The 17,710-nt window shown below is 45.3% G+C and overlaps 1 protein-coding gene across 1 annotated transcript; it reads right to left on the bottom strand.

Annotated features, from left to right (window-relative positions):
• Positions 1–813: 813 nt before the first annotated feature.
• Positions 814–14,041, bottom strand: LOC119186884 (uncharacterized). The gene is made up of 5 exons (XM_075871931.1): positions 13,449–14,041; positions 8,808–8,954; positions 7,045–7,080; positions 3,589–3,822; positions 814–1,309 (listed from the first exon to the last, which is right to left on the bottom strand). Exons 1-4 carry the CDS (start codon positions 13,788–13,790, stop codon positions 3,613–3,615), a joined length of 735 nt encoding a protein of 244 aa, XP_075728046.1. The 5' UTR covers positions 13,791–14,041; the 3' UTR covers positions 814–1,309; positions 3,589–3,612.
• Positions 14,042–17,710: the final 3,669 nt, after the last annotated feature.

Genomic DNA, 17,710 nt, shown 5'->3' with positions numbered 1-17,710 from the left:
ACCACAAGAGAAAAGTGGATGAATTAATAGCTTAACTCATCATGTTTTATGCATGCCGCATAAATCTAATGCCCCCTTGTCTCATACCCCAGACCTCATTATAACAAAGTTGCACCTTATACAAAAATAAATTTGTTACATCTAAACATTCGTTATGCAGGTTTATTCCTAACACTATATCTATGGCAAGACTATTTTTCATCTACTTCCTTATGACCTATATTTTGTTATATCCTGGATTGTTATATCAAGATTTGAGTGTATCACTTCTGCATAATAAAACTTCCTACAAGAAGTACCGCAAATAAAATTGTACAATGGACTGCTAAAATATATTGTAGGTGGTTAGTACTCGAGAAAAAAAGTCAGTTTCGTCAAAGGGGCAAAGCAATGAATGCGATTTAGCTTCGGCTTCTCAATGCTAAAGTTCAGCACGCTTCAGTCCAACACCGTGGAGAACCTAACCACCACCGATCACAGTTACAAGGCAATCCTGCAATATTACTGAGAATAGCTGAGGCTCCACCCAGTACCGCACAAGTACCTTTCGGCCGTGGATTCTGCGTCGTTGGCACCACAAAGACACACAACCAACCGCAGACTACATACGTATTACCCCACAGAATACCGATACATATGCCGGCGGAGTGAGAGCACACTGACACCGAACCACAGCACATGGGAATGCACAGCTAGCACCGAAGGGCAGGAAGAGATTATCAGTAGATTTATGTGGAAGGCAGTGCAGTCCAGCTTTGCCCTCGGGGACCAGCTGAGGCTTGTCAAGAGGGATGAAAGGATGGCAAGGCAGGATGGCGGGTGGAAAGAATGGTTAAAATTAATTTTATTGAAAATAGAGCAAGAAATCTGCCACCATCCAATCTACCGATAGATGCGAGCTTTCTACTTTCATTTATTTGCTAATTATTTGCTGAAAATGACCACTGCAAGCAAGCGTGTGCTCGCAGAATCGGCACTTTTCCTTGGGCTGTGTCAATGTAAGACGGGAGGAGACTATTTCAATATACAATAGTCCATAGGCACAGGTTGCATTGGAAAGGTCACATCACTGTCCTAAGTTCAAAGCCTCCAGATCTTGAAACCTCCATGAGCGAAGTGCGCCGTCACTGACGATGACAAGTGCGGGCTCTCGATTGACTGCGGCAGGGCCTTTTTCTCTCCTTCTTCATTAAAGGTGAGCTTGCTGTCAGTCTGCACTCATCATCACCATCTGTGATGCCATCACCATTTCAATATTCCTCCATTCGACTGCTGGTCCTCGTTGGATATTCCAAGACTAGAGGCATTGCTGAAAGAAGCCAGAAGTCTGAATGAGCTACGCTGCAAAGATGCTGTAGAAGAATTGATAGCTGAGCAAGTTGGCGATAGTTCTTTATTATCCTGAAGGCAGTGCATAAACGACACAGGCAAGAAAAGACAAACTATAGTTCTTCACTAGCAGCTAAATATTTTTACATTAAAGCACACTTAATAGCTGACAACAGGCTAATGCATGTGAGGACTTAGTACACAACATTTGGAGGCACCATTCTGAATCTAATAAACTAAAAAACATGAAAATTCCTATCCCTTCCACGTGAACAGCCACAAAAAAAAAAAAAGATTGATATGGTGAGAAACGAAGTGATCAGTGCATCAGCTCTCCCTCCATAGCGTGGCATGATAATGTGGTTCGAACCACAGCAATCTTCTTTGTGCCTGCTCACATGAAAGTGATTAGAATTTTCCATGCCTGGTATTCGTTTCTAGGATTAAAAATGGTGCCTTCTGACCTCATGTGTAAAGTGGCCACTTTTGTGACAGGTCGTCAGTATTTAAGTGTGCTTGTATTTTCATTATCATTTACTTCAGAAGTTCAGTGCTGTAGTGTGTCAATACTTCTTTTTGTCCATGTCAATTCTGAACTGTTGTCAAAGTACTTTGTTCAGATGCAAAGGTGCTGTCAAAGCTGGCAGACTGTGGCACAAGAGCATACACAGTCCGAGAGAGGGTAATTAATAATAATTTATGGAGTTTGACCAGCTAAACCATAATACAATTAGGAGGCACGCCATAGTGGAGTGCTCCAGATACTTCGACCTCCTGCGGTTCTCGAATGTCCGACTAGATCCAAGTAAACGGGCCTACAGCTAGCCTCCATTGAAAATGCAACTGTTTGCAGCCACGATTGAACCTGCAATTTTCGGGTCAGCAGCCGGGCCCCATAACCACTGTGGGTGGGACGACCAATCCAAAGGGGCATTTCATGGCACTGAGAGAAAGAAATTGCTGCCACATCCGCAGTGAAATTCGAAAACAATTTTGCGAATCCCAGCAAACACTTCAATTCAGCAAGCGTAGTACTTTCTGCTGAAGACAAACCTTGGATACGCACAGTTATCGTAGAATTTGTGCGTGTACCCCACATAATGACACTCTAACTAAATAGTGCACGCAAGAGGCGTTCTTCAACTCTTGTGACAATCCCAGCTTTATGAAACAACTTTAGCTTCACCACTGACTCTAACAATAACAGCACATTTGGAATACCATTATGACTTACCACGAAGACACAGATAAACTGAATAACTATTGGCCATGAAATCGACCTAGAGGTGGCAGCGAAGTCGCCGTGTTAGTGCAGATACAGTCGATTCTTGTTAATTCATCAAGTCACAGCAGAATAAAAAGATGAAGTGATGTAATAATATAGGGCTCTGCTCAGCCCTTGCCTGCTCAGCAATACTACAGCACAAGATGCAAAGGTGTCGCATAGGCGACCAGCACCGCGATGAGCCCACGAGAAAAATCGTCACAGAGTAAATGTTGGCAAAATTTCACTATGTTGTAACATTACCTCGTAACATTTTCATTCTCCCGTAAGAAAAAATTTAGTGATTACTGTTGTGGCGAAAAATTTCGCCTTGCTTGGTTTTCCCAGCGTGCAGCAAGAGTGACCACTGCCAAATGTGGGCAAGCTCATCCCCCCCCCCCCCCCCCGGCTGGTACGCCTATGACCATGCATGTGCTTCGTTTCAAACATTTGTTTACAAGCAAAGCATTGCTCCTTGAAGCCCTGAGGTGCTTATTTCTCATATTTAGACTGTTGGGAATATAAACAGGCAGACTTTTAAATAGTAGTGGAAAAGCAGCACATATTTTCTGATAGGGAAGTGCAAAAAGTATGAATTAACCAAATGATTAAGTTTGAATTAGGAGCCTTTTAAATACATTGAAAAAATAGAGGGCAACTAAAACAAATTTTTGTTAGAATCAACCGAAAGTAAGAATTGTCAGAGTTAGAATTATTGCGAGTCTACTGTATATTGCTCGCAGTGTGTGTGGAAGTACATGGGGCTGCTGGTTTTATGTCATCATTCTGCGCTCCATAGGTCTTGAAAACATTTCAATTTTCAAGGGGAGGTATTGTTTGGCTCCGCAACACCACACATACAGCACTAAGCCAGAGATTAGTTTTCATTCCTCTACAGAGGAGGCCCAACATCACCAATGGGGGCTTTTCAGGTGTTGGAACTTCAAGGCACTTTCAGATGCTGCTGATTTGAAGATGCAAAGTGGTGCACTTACACTTTGGGACAGCGGTTCCGACGATCAAGAAACATTGTCGCTGTCTTCGAGATCGTGGGATTGCATCCAACAGGAGACCGTGGGAGAGTACATGTTGGTCTGATAGATGCCTGTACACCATGTGGTTTTGTCAGCAGCCTCTTTTGCATATGCACTGGCACCTTCCACGACTTTCACAGGTCCTGGAGTCGCTATTCTTGGTCCTCTACAGTACAGAGGATGCTGTTTTGTAACCTAAAGACAGAGAGAGAGATAAGGTGTCACAACAATGTGGGGACACATTTGACTTGCAATTCGATGAAGGATAGCAAGTGTTGGGGCATAACGTCCCGAAACCACGATATGATTATGAAGGACACCATAGCGAAGGGCTTCGAAAATTTCGTCTACCTAATGCCACTAAATACAGTGACCTCGGACATTTTAGCCTCTACGGAAAATGTGCCCACCGAGGTTGCGATTCGATTCCACGACCTTTGCATCAACAGTTGCGCACCACAACTGCTAGAGCAACGAACGCAACGGGTAAATCCCAATACAGCGAAGTATCGTAACAAAACATATAGAGTATAGTCAAGAGTTTGACGGAATCTCGTATGGTCGGGGACGAACAGCGGAAGAAAACAAAAACACTGACCAAGGTAAAATGCACAAAAATTTTTTAAGACTTTTTGGTACAGAAAATTTTAGCGAGTGGCGAGTTTGAGTGAGTCCGGCTCAGGAAAATTTTTCTGAGTGAGTCCCAAGTGCAAAATATATTTAATGTGAGAGTTTGAGTGAGCTCCACAATTTTTGTCGACCTATGTAGTGGACTAAAACAAAATTCACTGAGCAAAGTAAAATAAACAGAAATTTTCAAGACTTTTCAGTCCCTTATGTGTAAAGAACCAAAAAGTCTAGAAAATTTAATTGTTTTATGTAACAATTAAACCTGACAGAGTGCAGAATAAATATGATATTGATTGCATGCTAATTGCACATAGCTACTCAAACTCATTCATTTTCTCATCTCATTTTCTTTCTTGGGATCTAATACCGAGTGCCTTGAATTTATGTTGCACGAGTTCGACACATTTTCATGTAGTCCACTACAGCGCGCACCTCAAGGGTTTAGGCCCTGCTTCAATTATGCCATGCACTGCTTTACGAACCTATCGTAGATTAATCAAATGACTGAATCCAAGCCTCGTAACTTCATTACAATAAGTTGTAGCAGTACAGTAAAAGCTCATTCATTTGGATTTCATGATACTGGAAAAAAATTTCCGAACTGACAGAATGCCAAATAATCGAAAGTATCAAGAAAGCAATAAACAAATGTCTATTACGTCAACGCAATTTCATATTGCCACGAACGAAATAACAGACAGCAACGAATCGACCTCTTGCTCGCCCCCCAGACCAGGAAGCAAAGGCTTCTTCTTTTCTTTACTTCCAAGCAATTTCATGCTACAGTTGATGGCTCATACCCATTACCTGTGGCATTATTCCCTCTCCTCGAAAAACATCGTCTGGATGCTGGTAATGAGGGTTGAGGAAAAAAATGAAAAAAAAAAAAGATGCTACCATGGAATCCAACAAGTGCGTCGTAAGGAAAAAAAAATGGGCTGGTGTCATAGTACTCAATAAAGAAAGGAGTTAGGACACAAGACAATCAAAAAGAAACAAGTGACAAAAAAATGGTCATTGCATGGTAAGTCAGTCCACGTTCGATAGATGACGCGAAAAATATGGCTTGAGCCTTGACAGACACATGCACCACATCACTTTGTGGAAACCGACGGGAACGTCTTGAGGTGCTCTCAGGGAGAACTTCGTATGTAACATCATAGAGTCGGCTTAGAACTTTGTACGGGCCGAAGTAGCGCCGCAGCAACTTTTTAGAGTGACCACGCTATCGGATGGGAGTCCACACCCAAACTTCATCGCCTGGTTGGAAGGTTGTAGCGGCGTGCGTCCGCAGTTTGGTGAGCCTGAATACGGCGTCGGGCGAGTTGACGGGCCTCCTCTGCGCGTTGAGCGAACAGGGTAGCGTCCGCGTTGAACATTGAACCCAGAACTGCAGCGCGAAAGACGGTGCCCAGGCTGATGGCACTGAAAACGAATGAAACGCTGCAACCACGGAAAATGGCATCTGCAAAATGTCAGCGCTCATTCACGGCGACGAGCTCGAGGCACTTCATGAGTAAGGAGCATCAAGTGAAGATCGAAGAATTCGTCAGGCAAGGAAAGCTAAAACCAGACAGGAATAATGCTGGAGCCAAAGGTCCAAAGCACGAAGACAAGTGTGTACACTCTGGCGCTTCCACCTCACGCACCAAGCAGCAGGCCAGCCGTAAAGGCGGTGGGACCTACAAGGACAGCATGAGAGGCTGGCAGCTCCTGAGGTCACACATGGAATTGTGGACTGACTGCGCCGGTATGTGGTCTTGCGCGATGTGTGCGGTCCGTCATGGCCAAGGCTAGCAGCTACTGCATCACGTCTCTCTCTCTCCACTTTTGCCGAAGGGGAGGGCACAGTATGCGAGCGGCGGCCGCGAGCCTGCCAATGACAAAAGGAAGAGAAGGACGACGATCGCGGGTGTGGTCATGGCACACAGTAGCAGCTGGCAGCGGGCAGGTGTGGCCTGGGTTCTGGTCGATAAAGAAGGTTCCTGGTCTGGCTCCGCGTCTTTCCTTGGGTGTCAGGGCCGAGCAGCCTCGAAACCTTCTACAACGTGTACCACAAGCAGATGGCAGATTTGTCACTATTATGTTGCGAATTGCTGTCACCACCATGACACGTCGCGAAGTCACCTTTGCGATATCAAAACCAAAAGTGTCTTTTCAAAGTGACGGTATTAAAAATAAACATGGCGTATTCCCATGCACCGCATTCTTTCAGAGTTCTCAAATCCGCATTCTTATACAGAGCAACAGTCCCAAAATATTTAAAATTTGTGTCAGCCCTACTTTAAGCTGCCTCGAAGGCATTATTGCCACGGAGACAGTTTGAGTACTATGCATTGCATTTTTTATAGCAGTAAACAACAAAATACATAAAACAATGTAAGTAAGGCAAAACCGACAATATATAAACATTCTCTAAGCAGATAGAAAACTCAAACAAAATGGGGGCAACAATTCAAATATTTCTTAATATGGGTTATACAGCCGACCTTTACAAAAGAAAGGTTGTTTTCGGCAACCATAAATGAAAAAGTACATAATACAGCAAATAATGTACAAAAACTTTATAAATTGTACAGCACTATTTGCTGGCAATGTAAACAAACCTACGCCACAAGTTCGAGTTCGCTGGCACATGCCTTGCACTTCTTCTAACTGCAATTTCCTCCTTTGTCCCTGCAACTTCGTGTATGCTGGCAGTGCTGTGATGTGAGAACTGCGTACCTGCTCTCATGCGCAGCATGTGCATCACAGTTTTGAGTGGTCACCGTGGCCAGCTGTGCTTACCTCTCTCTGGAAACTGCTTCTGCTGAGGTTGGCACTCTGAAATGAAAACAGAGAGTGGGTGCTAAACAAACGAACATCGTGCACTCACACAAACAGTTTCCAGCAGTGATAAGTCGGTATTAATATACCTACTTCAAAAAAAAAAGCAAGGTGATATATTTTTGTGTTAGCGCTCCTTTGAAGGACCACTCCTCAAGTTTGACAATTTTGAGCTGACGAGCGCAATGCATACATGGGCCGTTCACGATCAGTTCTGCCAAATTGTGCAACACTACGTGCCGGGAAACTGGTTTAAATTTCAAGATGAACGCTGCTTGCCCTTCCTTTCATGCACGTCCACCCTGAGAATAAGGGAATGACGTAGAGTACAAAATTGCCCAGTGTAAATCGTATGCTGTGATGTCAGTCCTCTGCATAGAAGACTGATCTGACGTCCCCAACAGTAGCACGTGAGACAGCAAAATTTATTTCAAAAATGTGTAGTTTGTGTAATTTATTGCCTGAATATATGAATAAAACTTGAGATAAATAATGAGACACACACACAGGGAATGTGTGCGTCTTTTTCATTTTTTTCTCGTGAATTGCAACGAGATGCGGGGCTAATGTACCTGCATTTTGAGTGCGTTCGTGTCCCCACTGTTAATGCATCGAGCAGACGCCAGCCCTGAAAACTAAATAGTCCTGCACATTCGAGCACTCAATATGCTCATCTATTCTAGCGTGTCTATACCAGCATCTCTAAATCCATCCCGCAGAAACAGGCACTAGACCACAAAATAATGGTGGTCAACAAAACAATGCTGCCCGCATCTTCTCGGCGGAGGGGCTTGCTCGGGGACATCATGCACGTTTGACCGTTTGCTCGGATGCCAGAGACGATAGAGAAGAGATTTAGCTTGCAAAGGCAACGTGGGGCAAGCAGCATGGGATTTGAGCTCGCCTCCTGGCATCATCTTTTTGCACCGCTTCAAAATGCCACTTTTCTCAGCTCGTAATGAATTGATCGAAAAATTTTTTGTGGCATAATGCTCTTCATCAGACACCAACCACTGCCACGGCCCAACTAGGGGACCTGGCGAGTAACCTTTCAAATGTCCAAGTTTTTCAACAGTGCAATGGGTGAGGGAATGTGATAACGGATTTTACCTTGTCATTACGTTGAAAGTCGGGCAAGTTGTTATGGCAGCATATCCTGAAAACAATGTGCAGCAGAACAGGACACATACAAAAAAAGGATAAATAAAAGTAACCCTTCAAATGTCCAAGTTTTTCAACAGTGCAATGGGTGAGGGAATGTGATAACGGATTCTACCTTGTCATTACGTTGAAAGTCGGGCAAGTTGTTATGGCAGCATATCTTGAAAACAATGTGCAGCAGGACAGGACACATACAAAAAAAGGTAAACAGGAGACAAAAAAGGTGCCCACAAGCTACAAGTTGTGCTTTTTTGTCCCCTTTTTTTGTTTGTCCCATGCTACTTCAGTCTTTTCAGAAGATTATCACCAGCTTGTCAATTTATGCATCAAATTTTGCAAGATTGACAACAAGTAGATAGCCCTTGTGCCAATTCAAATACCAGTTATCAAGTTTTGTGGCATTCGAACATTGCAAGTGCCACATGTACGAAACATTCACACATCTGTACCAACAGGAATCTCGCCGTGAAAATGACGAGGAATCTGTCATTGCAGTATGCAATCCTAAAATCCTGATGTAACTTTTAATGACGGTAATAGTACTAATATGCATAAAGGTGCACCTTTGATTGGCTGTGGCACATTCGCTGGTGGGCAGGCGTTGTAGAAACCTTGTGTTCAATTTGCGTCGATACATGGTGTATCTTGGGGACTATATTAGCCTCTGTTGATTTGGACACGGTTTTCTCACACGATGTGTACTGGTTGCGCTGCAAAGAACGGTTATATTGAGCAACTTCTGTTGGTCAAGCCGATGATGCAACCTAGTGGCAGGAAAAGCAGAATGTGATATAAGGCATCCAACAATGTCATTAACTGCAAAAGCCGATTTCACTAGATTGAACTGGGAATTAGTATGCCTGAACATTGCACTTTAAATGTAAGTGGGAATGAGCGTCTACACGGCAACTGAGAAAATACTGGATACTAGACAAAAAACGCTAGACACCAAAATAAATCCAAGAGAGATAACTTCGTTGCAGTTCAATGTCCCAAAAATAATATGACCACGAGAGATGTCACAGTGAAGGGCTTGGCAAATTTCGACCACCTAGGGACATAGGTCATGCATTTAAACCCGAGTACATGGGCCCATGTCATTCTCGCCTTCATAAAAATTTCCACAGAGATTTGATTCTGTGACCTCAGCAGTGGGACACCACAGGGAACATTTCTTGCTTTTATCTGTCTGGTAACAAGTATGATAGGTTAAAATGACTTATAGTGGGTACAAATCCACAACTTTCGAATTGGAAGGCTGCGCTTTCGGGTCGTCTGCGCTGGCCATGGACGAAAGCTTTCCATCTTAAGGACTTTCTCTCCTAACCTCGGATTTTCCAGCATGAAACCTTGTGCAGCGGTGCGAGCAATTAATTTTGTAAAAACCGCAGCCACAACGAGGTTCTCAAAGAGGCTATGCGGCAGAAAGAGGGGTCAAAGGATGAAAGTACCACAAAGTACCTTACACTTGTTTATGTACTCGTGTACTTCAAAATGCAAGGCTGCGAAATAACGAAAAAAATTGGCGCCTTCATCTTTCTACGGGGGGGGGGGGGGGACTTGGGTAAATCCGTCGCTAAGTGGAGGGGATATGGCATGAATGTTGCGTCTACTCGAGTCAAGGAAAGCGTTAAGTCAATCGACAGACAAGTAAAGACGCCCTTCACTGAATCCCGGAACGCCCGCTCTGCGGCCTATATACACACCGCCCGCATTCGAGGAAGACGAGCCGAGCCGACCATGCGCAGTGGGGGTGCAGACAACGCAGACGCCAAAGTGCAACATCGTAAGACTAAGAAATCCTCCGCATTTAAAAAGTTCGCTCTAGCCGTCTGAAGCTTAAAAAACGGCAAAGCTGGTCAACGACCCACAGCACTTGCCAGCATTTCATGTGTTTTGCATTGTATCGAACCAAGCTTAGCGTGATAGATTACAGTTAAAGGGACCGACTATGCATTTTTTTCAACACAGTGTTTCCCGGCTTGCCTTTCGTAGTGTTCGTTGTGGCAGCAGTTAATCCCAAAAGCATTTAGTTGTTTATAAGCAGCATTTTTCGATCTGAAAGGCTCTGAATACTGATTTTCCTTTTTGTCCAGTGAGCATTCATAGTCATGGCGGTAGCCCTTCTCGTGACTTGTGCATGCTGTCGTTGTGCTTTCGCAGCAGTTCCCATAACTACACTTAGCCACATTTTTTCTTAGCTTTACAACTATTTTCTTAAAATAACAAGCCGTTACAATGAGATCATGTGGCTTTATACAACTTCCCTGTATTTGTACTGCATTGCACGTGCCTGTGTCGTGGATGGCTTGTCCCAGTCATCATTACTCTCTCAACACAGGAGCCAAGCCAAGTCACCAAATATGTCACTGCACATAGCGCGGCTGTGCCGAGCAGAGGCACACGTTATTTCTGAGACAAAATGTAGGTATAAGAACCACGTCACCCCAAAATCTTGGTGACCTGTATACTGCATGCATGGTTTCATGAGCACGCAGAAATGTTGCTCAAGAAGCGCTGACGAGCATGGGATGATTATGTCATGCAAGGGCAACACCACTTCAACACGTACTACTAACGCAGGCTTATATGTACATTTTTATGAAGTAATATCTTTTACTCTGAAAAAGCAAACAATCTTTCAATACCAGCAATAAAATATTGAGCATGTATACTAGTCTACGATCTCGTGACAGGGTACATCAAATAATAGTTTACGACTCCAGGTGACGCCACAGGCCATTTCTCACAATTTTCAATGAATAAATATTTAACTCCACTTCTCACGAGAAAAACAAGGTTGCTCTGAGTCACTATGAGGGACAATCTTTCCATTCGTGCAGTCATCTCGTTTCATGTTTTGGACAGTTGTCAGTTCATTTGAAAAATTGCCAGGTCTGCACTGAACGAGCAGCCGAGTTGCAGCGAAAGCTGGAAGAGTGGCTTTTCAGAGCCTTTTCTAAACACTCTTTGGGTAACTGCTGCGAGTACGCTTGCTGGGTACCCACTAGGCCATAATCATGTTTGTGTAGATGGCCAGCATTCTCTATGCCATCTTTCGTCGTTCTTCGAAGAATTGTAGTATCTGCTACTCACTTGCTAGAAATCTTGTGTAATTTTTTAATTCAGTGGCTGACGACAACAAAAAATTATGCCTGAAGGGGGTATGCACCACAATTAATAGGTGATCAAGAACAAGTTTTCTAATGGGTTGGAAGTCGCTCGTTACCCAGTTTGCATGGAGCAGTGCCTGGTTGTTTTTTTTTAATGTTTTAAAACACTTAATTACTCATATTAGTGTGATTACTTCCCGACATCAAGCCTACCTAAGGCCAGTTTAGAAATGAGTTTTAAGCACTGGCGTGGCTCAGTCGTAGTATACTGGGCTGGCATGCAGCGTACCCGGGTTCGAATCCTATTGTGTCCTTCCTGTCTTTTATCTAGTTTTTTTTTCTCCTTGCTTCTTGCGATACTGGTTACGGACACTAGCAGCAGAGAACTACGGCGCCGCACGTTACCGGTGTTTTGATCTCAACAGCCTTTGCTGTAAAACTACAGCCTGTCATGAGTACGGATCCTGAGGGAGGGTGATTGCTCCCCCCACCCCCAAAACCTGTGTGAGCACCAGTCTCCCCCCCCCCCCCCCCCTTTAAGAGTGCTTGTCCACCTCTTACCACCAATTAGAATAAATGAGTGGGACCATTTTGAGTACACATAACTCCTATTTATGCTTGACGGCTTCTTCCTGCTACTAAAAACAAAAATGTTAGGACCCCAACCCCCTCCGGAGTTACTTTAGGCCGCTGCCCCCCCCCCCCCAACATAAAATCCTCCTCTGCCTGCAACAGACCTAGGTCAAACCCCAAAGCCAGAATTGCGAGCACACCTGGATGTGGCCCCTCAGGGTAGAAGGGCGGGCCTTTCGTCACATAATTGTGCTCGGCTCGACTCTCACATGGCACACTTCGCTTGGCCCGCTTCCTCGCCGCGCTCGCTTCGCGTTCCCGTCGAGCATAGTCGGGATCTGATTGCCGTTTACGGTTACATTCTCGGGCCGCAGCACGCCTAGCTTCGAGGTAAACGGCCTCCTCTTCGGCTGTGCGAACTTTGCACAGCCGACCCGTTGCTTCCGAATGTCTGAACCGTACCCTAATGGTGTTGCCCGAACACGGCTGAGCAAGCGCTGGCGCGTTCCTACAGAGAACATCTGGAGCTATGAAGTAGTCATGGTTGCTAAGTGACAACTATGCCGACGTCACACCAGCTGCGCAGTATGAATGGTTAGCAGGGATGGCTAGAATGAAAAGGTCTATTTGGCATGGAGGACAACTTTGCTGATAAACAGTGGTGCAAACATCACTGTAGTTGCTGCACTCTGCCCGAACTCGGATCTTGTTGGAGCATGGAGCACACCGATGACACATGACGATGCCGTTTTTCGTTGATGCTACTGCGGCCTTGGTCAGGTTGTTGTACAACCACAGTGGGTCGCATACCTTGCAGATGTGCCCGAAGCTCCTATCCAGGAACTCGCGCTTGAACTGCGCTGCCTTCGCCGCCGACTCGCATTGCCGCGCCGCTTCGAGATTCGCTGCTCGTTTACGTTTCGCTTCGGCTTCGCGTTGCCGCTACGAGATCTGCTACTCGACGTTGACGCTTCAATTCGGCTTCCCGAGCTCGGAGAATGGGGTCCGCTAGCCGCCGTTTCCTTTCGGCTTCGCGAGCCCGAAGTTCGGGATCGGCACGCCGCCGCTCCCGTTTCGCAGCCCGAGCCTTCTTCTCCGCGGCGCGCTGGCATTCATCGCGGCGTTGCGCAGGGGAGGTGCGCGGGCTCTTACACCGCTATACACCGCCGAACTACCGTCCCCAGCGGAGTGTGCAGCTGTCTCACCACCTGTCATGCGCAGAGGGGAGGGGACCTAGAGGGGAGGGGACCCCACGGGAGGGATGGACAAAGCCCCCACCTAAAAGTGCGGCAGCTTGGGCTAGTTGGTATGGCATGACGATAGTTATAGCGCGAGAACAAAACGACGACACAGAGACAAGTGTCTTTCATGTCTTTCTTGTCTCTGTGTCATTTTGTTCTCGCGCTATAACTATCGCCCCACCTAAAGCTGCTTGGAATCTAAATAGGCGCTGCGCAGTGCTCCCTACCGGTTGCCCTTCTAACCACCACCATCTAAAAAGTTCTTCCTTTAACTCACGTGCAACCTTGGATGTGGAACGCCGGCAGCAGGGCGGGCCTTTAGACCGGCCAATTCTCGCTGTTTTCGCCTCCGTGCCGCTTCTGCCTCGCGCCTTCGCTTTGCATACTCCGGGTCCAATCTTCGTTGTCGCTTCTCCGGGTCCAATCTTCGTTGTCGCTTCTTGATTCTTTCACTGGCCATGTAAACGGGATCTAATCGTCGTAGACGACAACGCTCACGGTCCGCTGCACGCCGAGCCTCGCGGTAGGCGGCTTCTTCTTCGGCCGTGCGCTTCTTCCTCGGTTTACCCATGGCCAGCGTTGTAGGCAAACACGGCTCGCTCGGCGCCAGGTGTTCCATGGCCAGCCAGGCTCCGCGACTAATCCACACAACACCTACCACTTATCTCCGTCACGGACAGCAGGAAAGAAATCACTACTGCATGACAACAGCTTCGGTGCTGCCCTACTCTTCGTGGCTCGAGTTAGTTACTGTATAATGCTTTCAAGGTAGCATATACAGTACCTCTAGCTCGAGCGAGCGCGCTGCGCAATCTTTACATGTGCCCACAGAACACCTGCTGCCTGCCTCTATGGTGGCTAGAAGGAAAGGTGCCACTGAGCCAGCACCATCCCGGCCGCGCCTTGAAAGGAGACGTGCTGATATTTCATTCGGCCGTGGAGCGGCGCGCAAGTCGCCACCATGATCAGTTGAGAGCGCTTGTCAGCCGCTAGTGCGGCACTTTTAGTCGCTTGCTCGTGTGCTCGCAAGCTGCAAAGTCTGCGCTTTCCCTATTTGGACTTGTTCGGGATCAATACGTGCCAATGTGACCATGCAACAGTGATGAGTAAGCAGCAAAGACACTTCTTTGCACCTGGATGCATTGCGGGATATGCTTCGGCCCGCAAACAAGGGAAGAAAGCGTCTCTCTTCTCTGCTCCAGCCGACGATGAACAGCGCAAGGCCTGAGAGCGTACGATTCCTCGCGCTGGCAAACCATTGGAAAAGAACTTCTTTGTGTGCGAAACTCATTTCGACGAAATATTCATCGTCCGTAGCCACAAGCATGTTATCAACGGCTTCTTAGCAACTTAATTGGGAAAAAGCTGTACCTAAGGAGGGTGGGTTCCTGAGTGAATCAAGTGCCGGAGGACTCCACGTCACTCTAACCAGCGCCCTTTTTATCCGGCACAATGTCATGAAAACATTGGGCTATAAATACTTGATGACGTCTTGCCTCTGCCAAGACGCACTTACAATCTTTTTTTGGAATTCTGAAGCAAATGTCTGGCTCGATTGATCACCCTTCGCCGACACAATTTTTGATATCTGTGAATTGCCTCAGTTTATACAGTTCGATACAGTCCCCCTCGAATGGAAACATACCTTTTGGAGTTCCGAGCAGCTTTCTATGTCCTGGCATCCACAGTGATTCAATAAAATTGCAGGATAACTGGATGAGCTGCGAGATTTGAGGCGCCTCAATGAGCTTCATGGAATTGTTATTGCTCGTGAACCTCTCCCTGACCCCACTGATCTAATTGGACGCAAAAGTGACTACCTGATCACTTATTACGTCAGTGGCTATGTGGCCCGGGAGGTGGTGAAATATACGAAGTTCAACGAATGTAGCATGTTGTTGCTTTACCCAGAATTCCAGCTTGCTACCGGCAAAATCATGACTTCTGTACCCGTCCGAGTCCCCAAGAGACCTTTTCAAAGCTAAGGAAGATGTATTCGCCTATTGCTTCAGTTTCAACAAGTTGAAAAGTGACAGCATAACAGACCTTATATCTTGCCTGTCTATGAAGAAGTTAAATATGGTCGGCTGTGAACACCACAAAGTGGAAGTGACAAATCAGATAATTATATTCTTTACACTGACCAGAATGCATTTTCTCCTTCCTGGAGAAAATGCCCCCAATAAAAAAAAGTGAAGTGTTAACTCAGCGAACAAGGTTTTTTTTATGTTATTGAGTATTACTCATGCTCTGTTGTTTCTTGTGATTTTACTATTGTATTGTTCGCATTGTTATAGATATCCCATTAACAACTGGGATGTCACTGTCTGGTTGTGCTTCACATATATAGAAATCAATTGTTTCGTGAACTGGTTTGTGACTGTACCTATGTTTGCCAATGAAATCTCAATGTGATGTGTGTATGTATGCCCATTGTATCATCGTGTATTTACTGTTCTCTTTAGTTGTCTCATTCACTTGCTTTAGCTGAGTTTCATATAACTTGCATTTTTCTTCAACCATAATGCATACGTTGTGTTTATTTTCATGTTGTTTTTTGCTGTCGAGAAAATAAATGTCTTGCTTGTAAAATTAAATCTTGATTGCGCAAGTCATAAAAATAACGGCTGCCGATACCTTTACATGCATTGAAACCACGGAGAACACTGCGGCATCAAATTTTAAAACTGCACGGACTTTGTTTTGGTGTCAAGTTCACGGCAAGTTACTTGATTCTCTATCTTCTAAGCTTCGTAGCTGATATACTACGAAGTGAATTGAAAACACTAGTTTTCAGTGCCAATACGTGCTTTGCAGCGCGCCGTCAGAATTGTGACAGGTGGACTTTGTTATAATCCGCAGGGTAGCGTGAAATATTTGCAACGAAAAACGACTGATGCGCGGGCGCGAGAAGGGGCATCTCCACGCAGGAATTCCTCCGTGGGCATCTCGAAAGCGACCGCAGCGTCACCGCATCCGGATGAATTCTCGCTCGCTCTCCGGCGCGCCGATTGCTGACGCCTTTCCTTCTAGACGCTCGCGGCTAGTGTTGCCAAATGTCCAAAAGCAAAAGTCGCTAAATAAGTGTGTAAAAGTAGCTAAATATATTTTTCACCATTTTGAAAACAACTTTGAGCATGTTCTCCTCATGCAACAGATTTATTGGTGGCCTTGTCATCTCAAAGATTAGAGACAGCTGTCACATTACGTTTTCTTGCAGGCAGAACATGATTTAGCAACAAAACAATGTACGCTTGTTTTAACCCCTATAATGTTTGCAGACTTTTTAACGCGCTCGCAAATTACGAGCTGCGAATGTATGTAACATTGTAACACGGACTGAAAGAGCGAGAAAGAAGAAGAGGGAGGACGCTCTTGAGCGATGGTGATTCGGCAGGGACGGTTGAGCGCTGGCATTTTCAGTGTAAATAAACCCATCACATACTGTAATTTTTAGCGAATTGGGCAGCCGCAAAAAAAAAAAAAAAAAACTGAGGGAACAAGAAATTTTCTCGGCGAGCGGAGTTCTTCATTGGGATGGGCAAATAGCCAGAAGCTTAGCACACCAAGTTGAAAAAAAACTTCGTTGCGACTTTGTCATCAAAATGCGAAAGAAACACGTTGAAATCTGTGACGTCATCATTGGAGATAACAGCGGGAAATTTAAAAGGAGGTCTTTTGACCGATATTTATGTCTATTAACCTTGGGCGATGGTATTAACGACAGTGGAGTTTTCAGGTTCTAAGGTATCTGCTAAACTAATTTATGTTGTTGATATTTAGTGTCATTTTAACTTAACCTTTCATGCTATCATGCTTAACATGCTATCAGATGTTTTAACATACATCAACGAAATTGCGTGGTTGAAAATCGGGAAACATATACACACCTGACACACATAACGTACATTAGAGATTTTAGCTTACCTCTGAATGTACAATGAATTGCATTGGCGAATAAAACATCATGGCCTATATTTGTATACAGGAAGCCATATATCATACGGTAAATAGTAATGATGAAAGCCTGCCTGCCAGCTTGAGAAGTGAAAAAACGAATTCGCAGTACAAGTGTAAAGCCATGTCAGTGGTGCACATAACTCCAGGAATAAATCTGCAAGTTGCATGGCATCTTCTGCCGCTGCATAGGATGCCATCGTGCCGATTTTCGCAGCCACGTCATCTAGCAGGTTATATTCGTGGCACTTTTTTTTTTGTATCTCCGAAGGCCGTACAGCATTTTCAGTTACGCATTCAAAGTGTGCAGCCTGTAGCGACACCTGCACTTCACAATGCTCATGTCGCTCACCGTTCAATGCCGGCATTCGAGAAGGGCAGCGACAGCACTGTCATGGCGAGTTCAGTGAAAGGGTTCTCGCCGTGCGCATCCTTGTAAGAACTTACTTCCTGCCAAAAACAATCGGTTCTGTTTGTACACTGCAGCACCATTTTACGTGCCGCAAGTTTTTCCACTGCGTTTCGCGATCGGACAGGGCTTCCACAAAGAGGAACTACGATGCCGATTCCGTAATTAGCTCT

The sequence above is a fragment of the Rhipicephalus microplus genome, chromosome 8 (assembly GCF_043290135.1).
Source record: "Rhipicephalus microplus isolate Deutch F79 chromosome 8, USDA_Rmic, whole genome shotgun sequence".
NCBI classification, from domain to species: domain Eukaryota; kingdom Metazoa; phylum Arthropoda; class Arachnida; order Ixodida; family Ixodidae; genus Rhipicephalus; species Rhipicephalus microplus.
The sequence above is the reverse complement of the archived record's forward strand: the minus strand, read 5'-3'. Positions and strand labels throughout refer to the sequence as shown.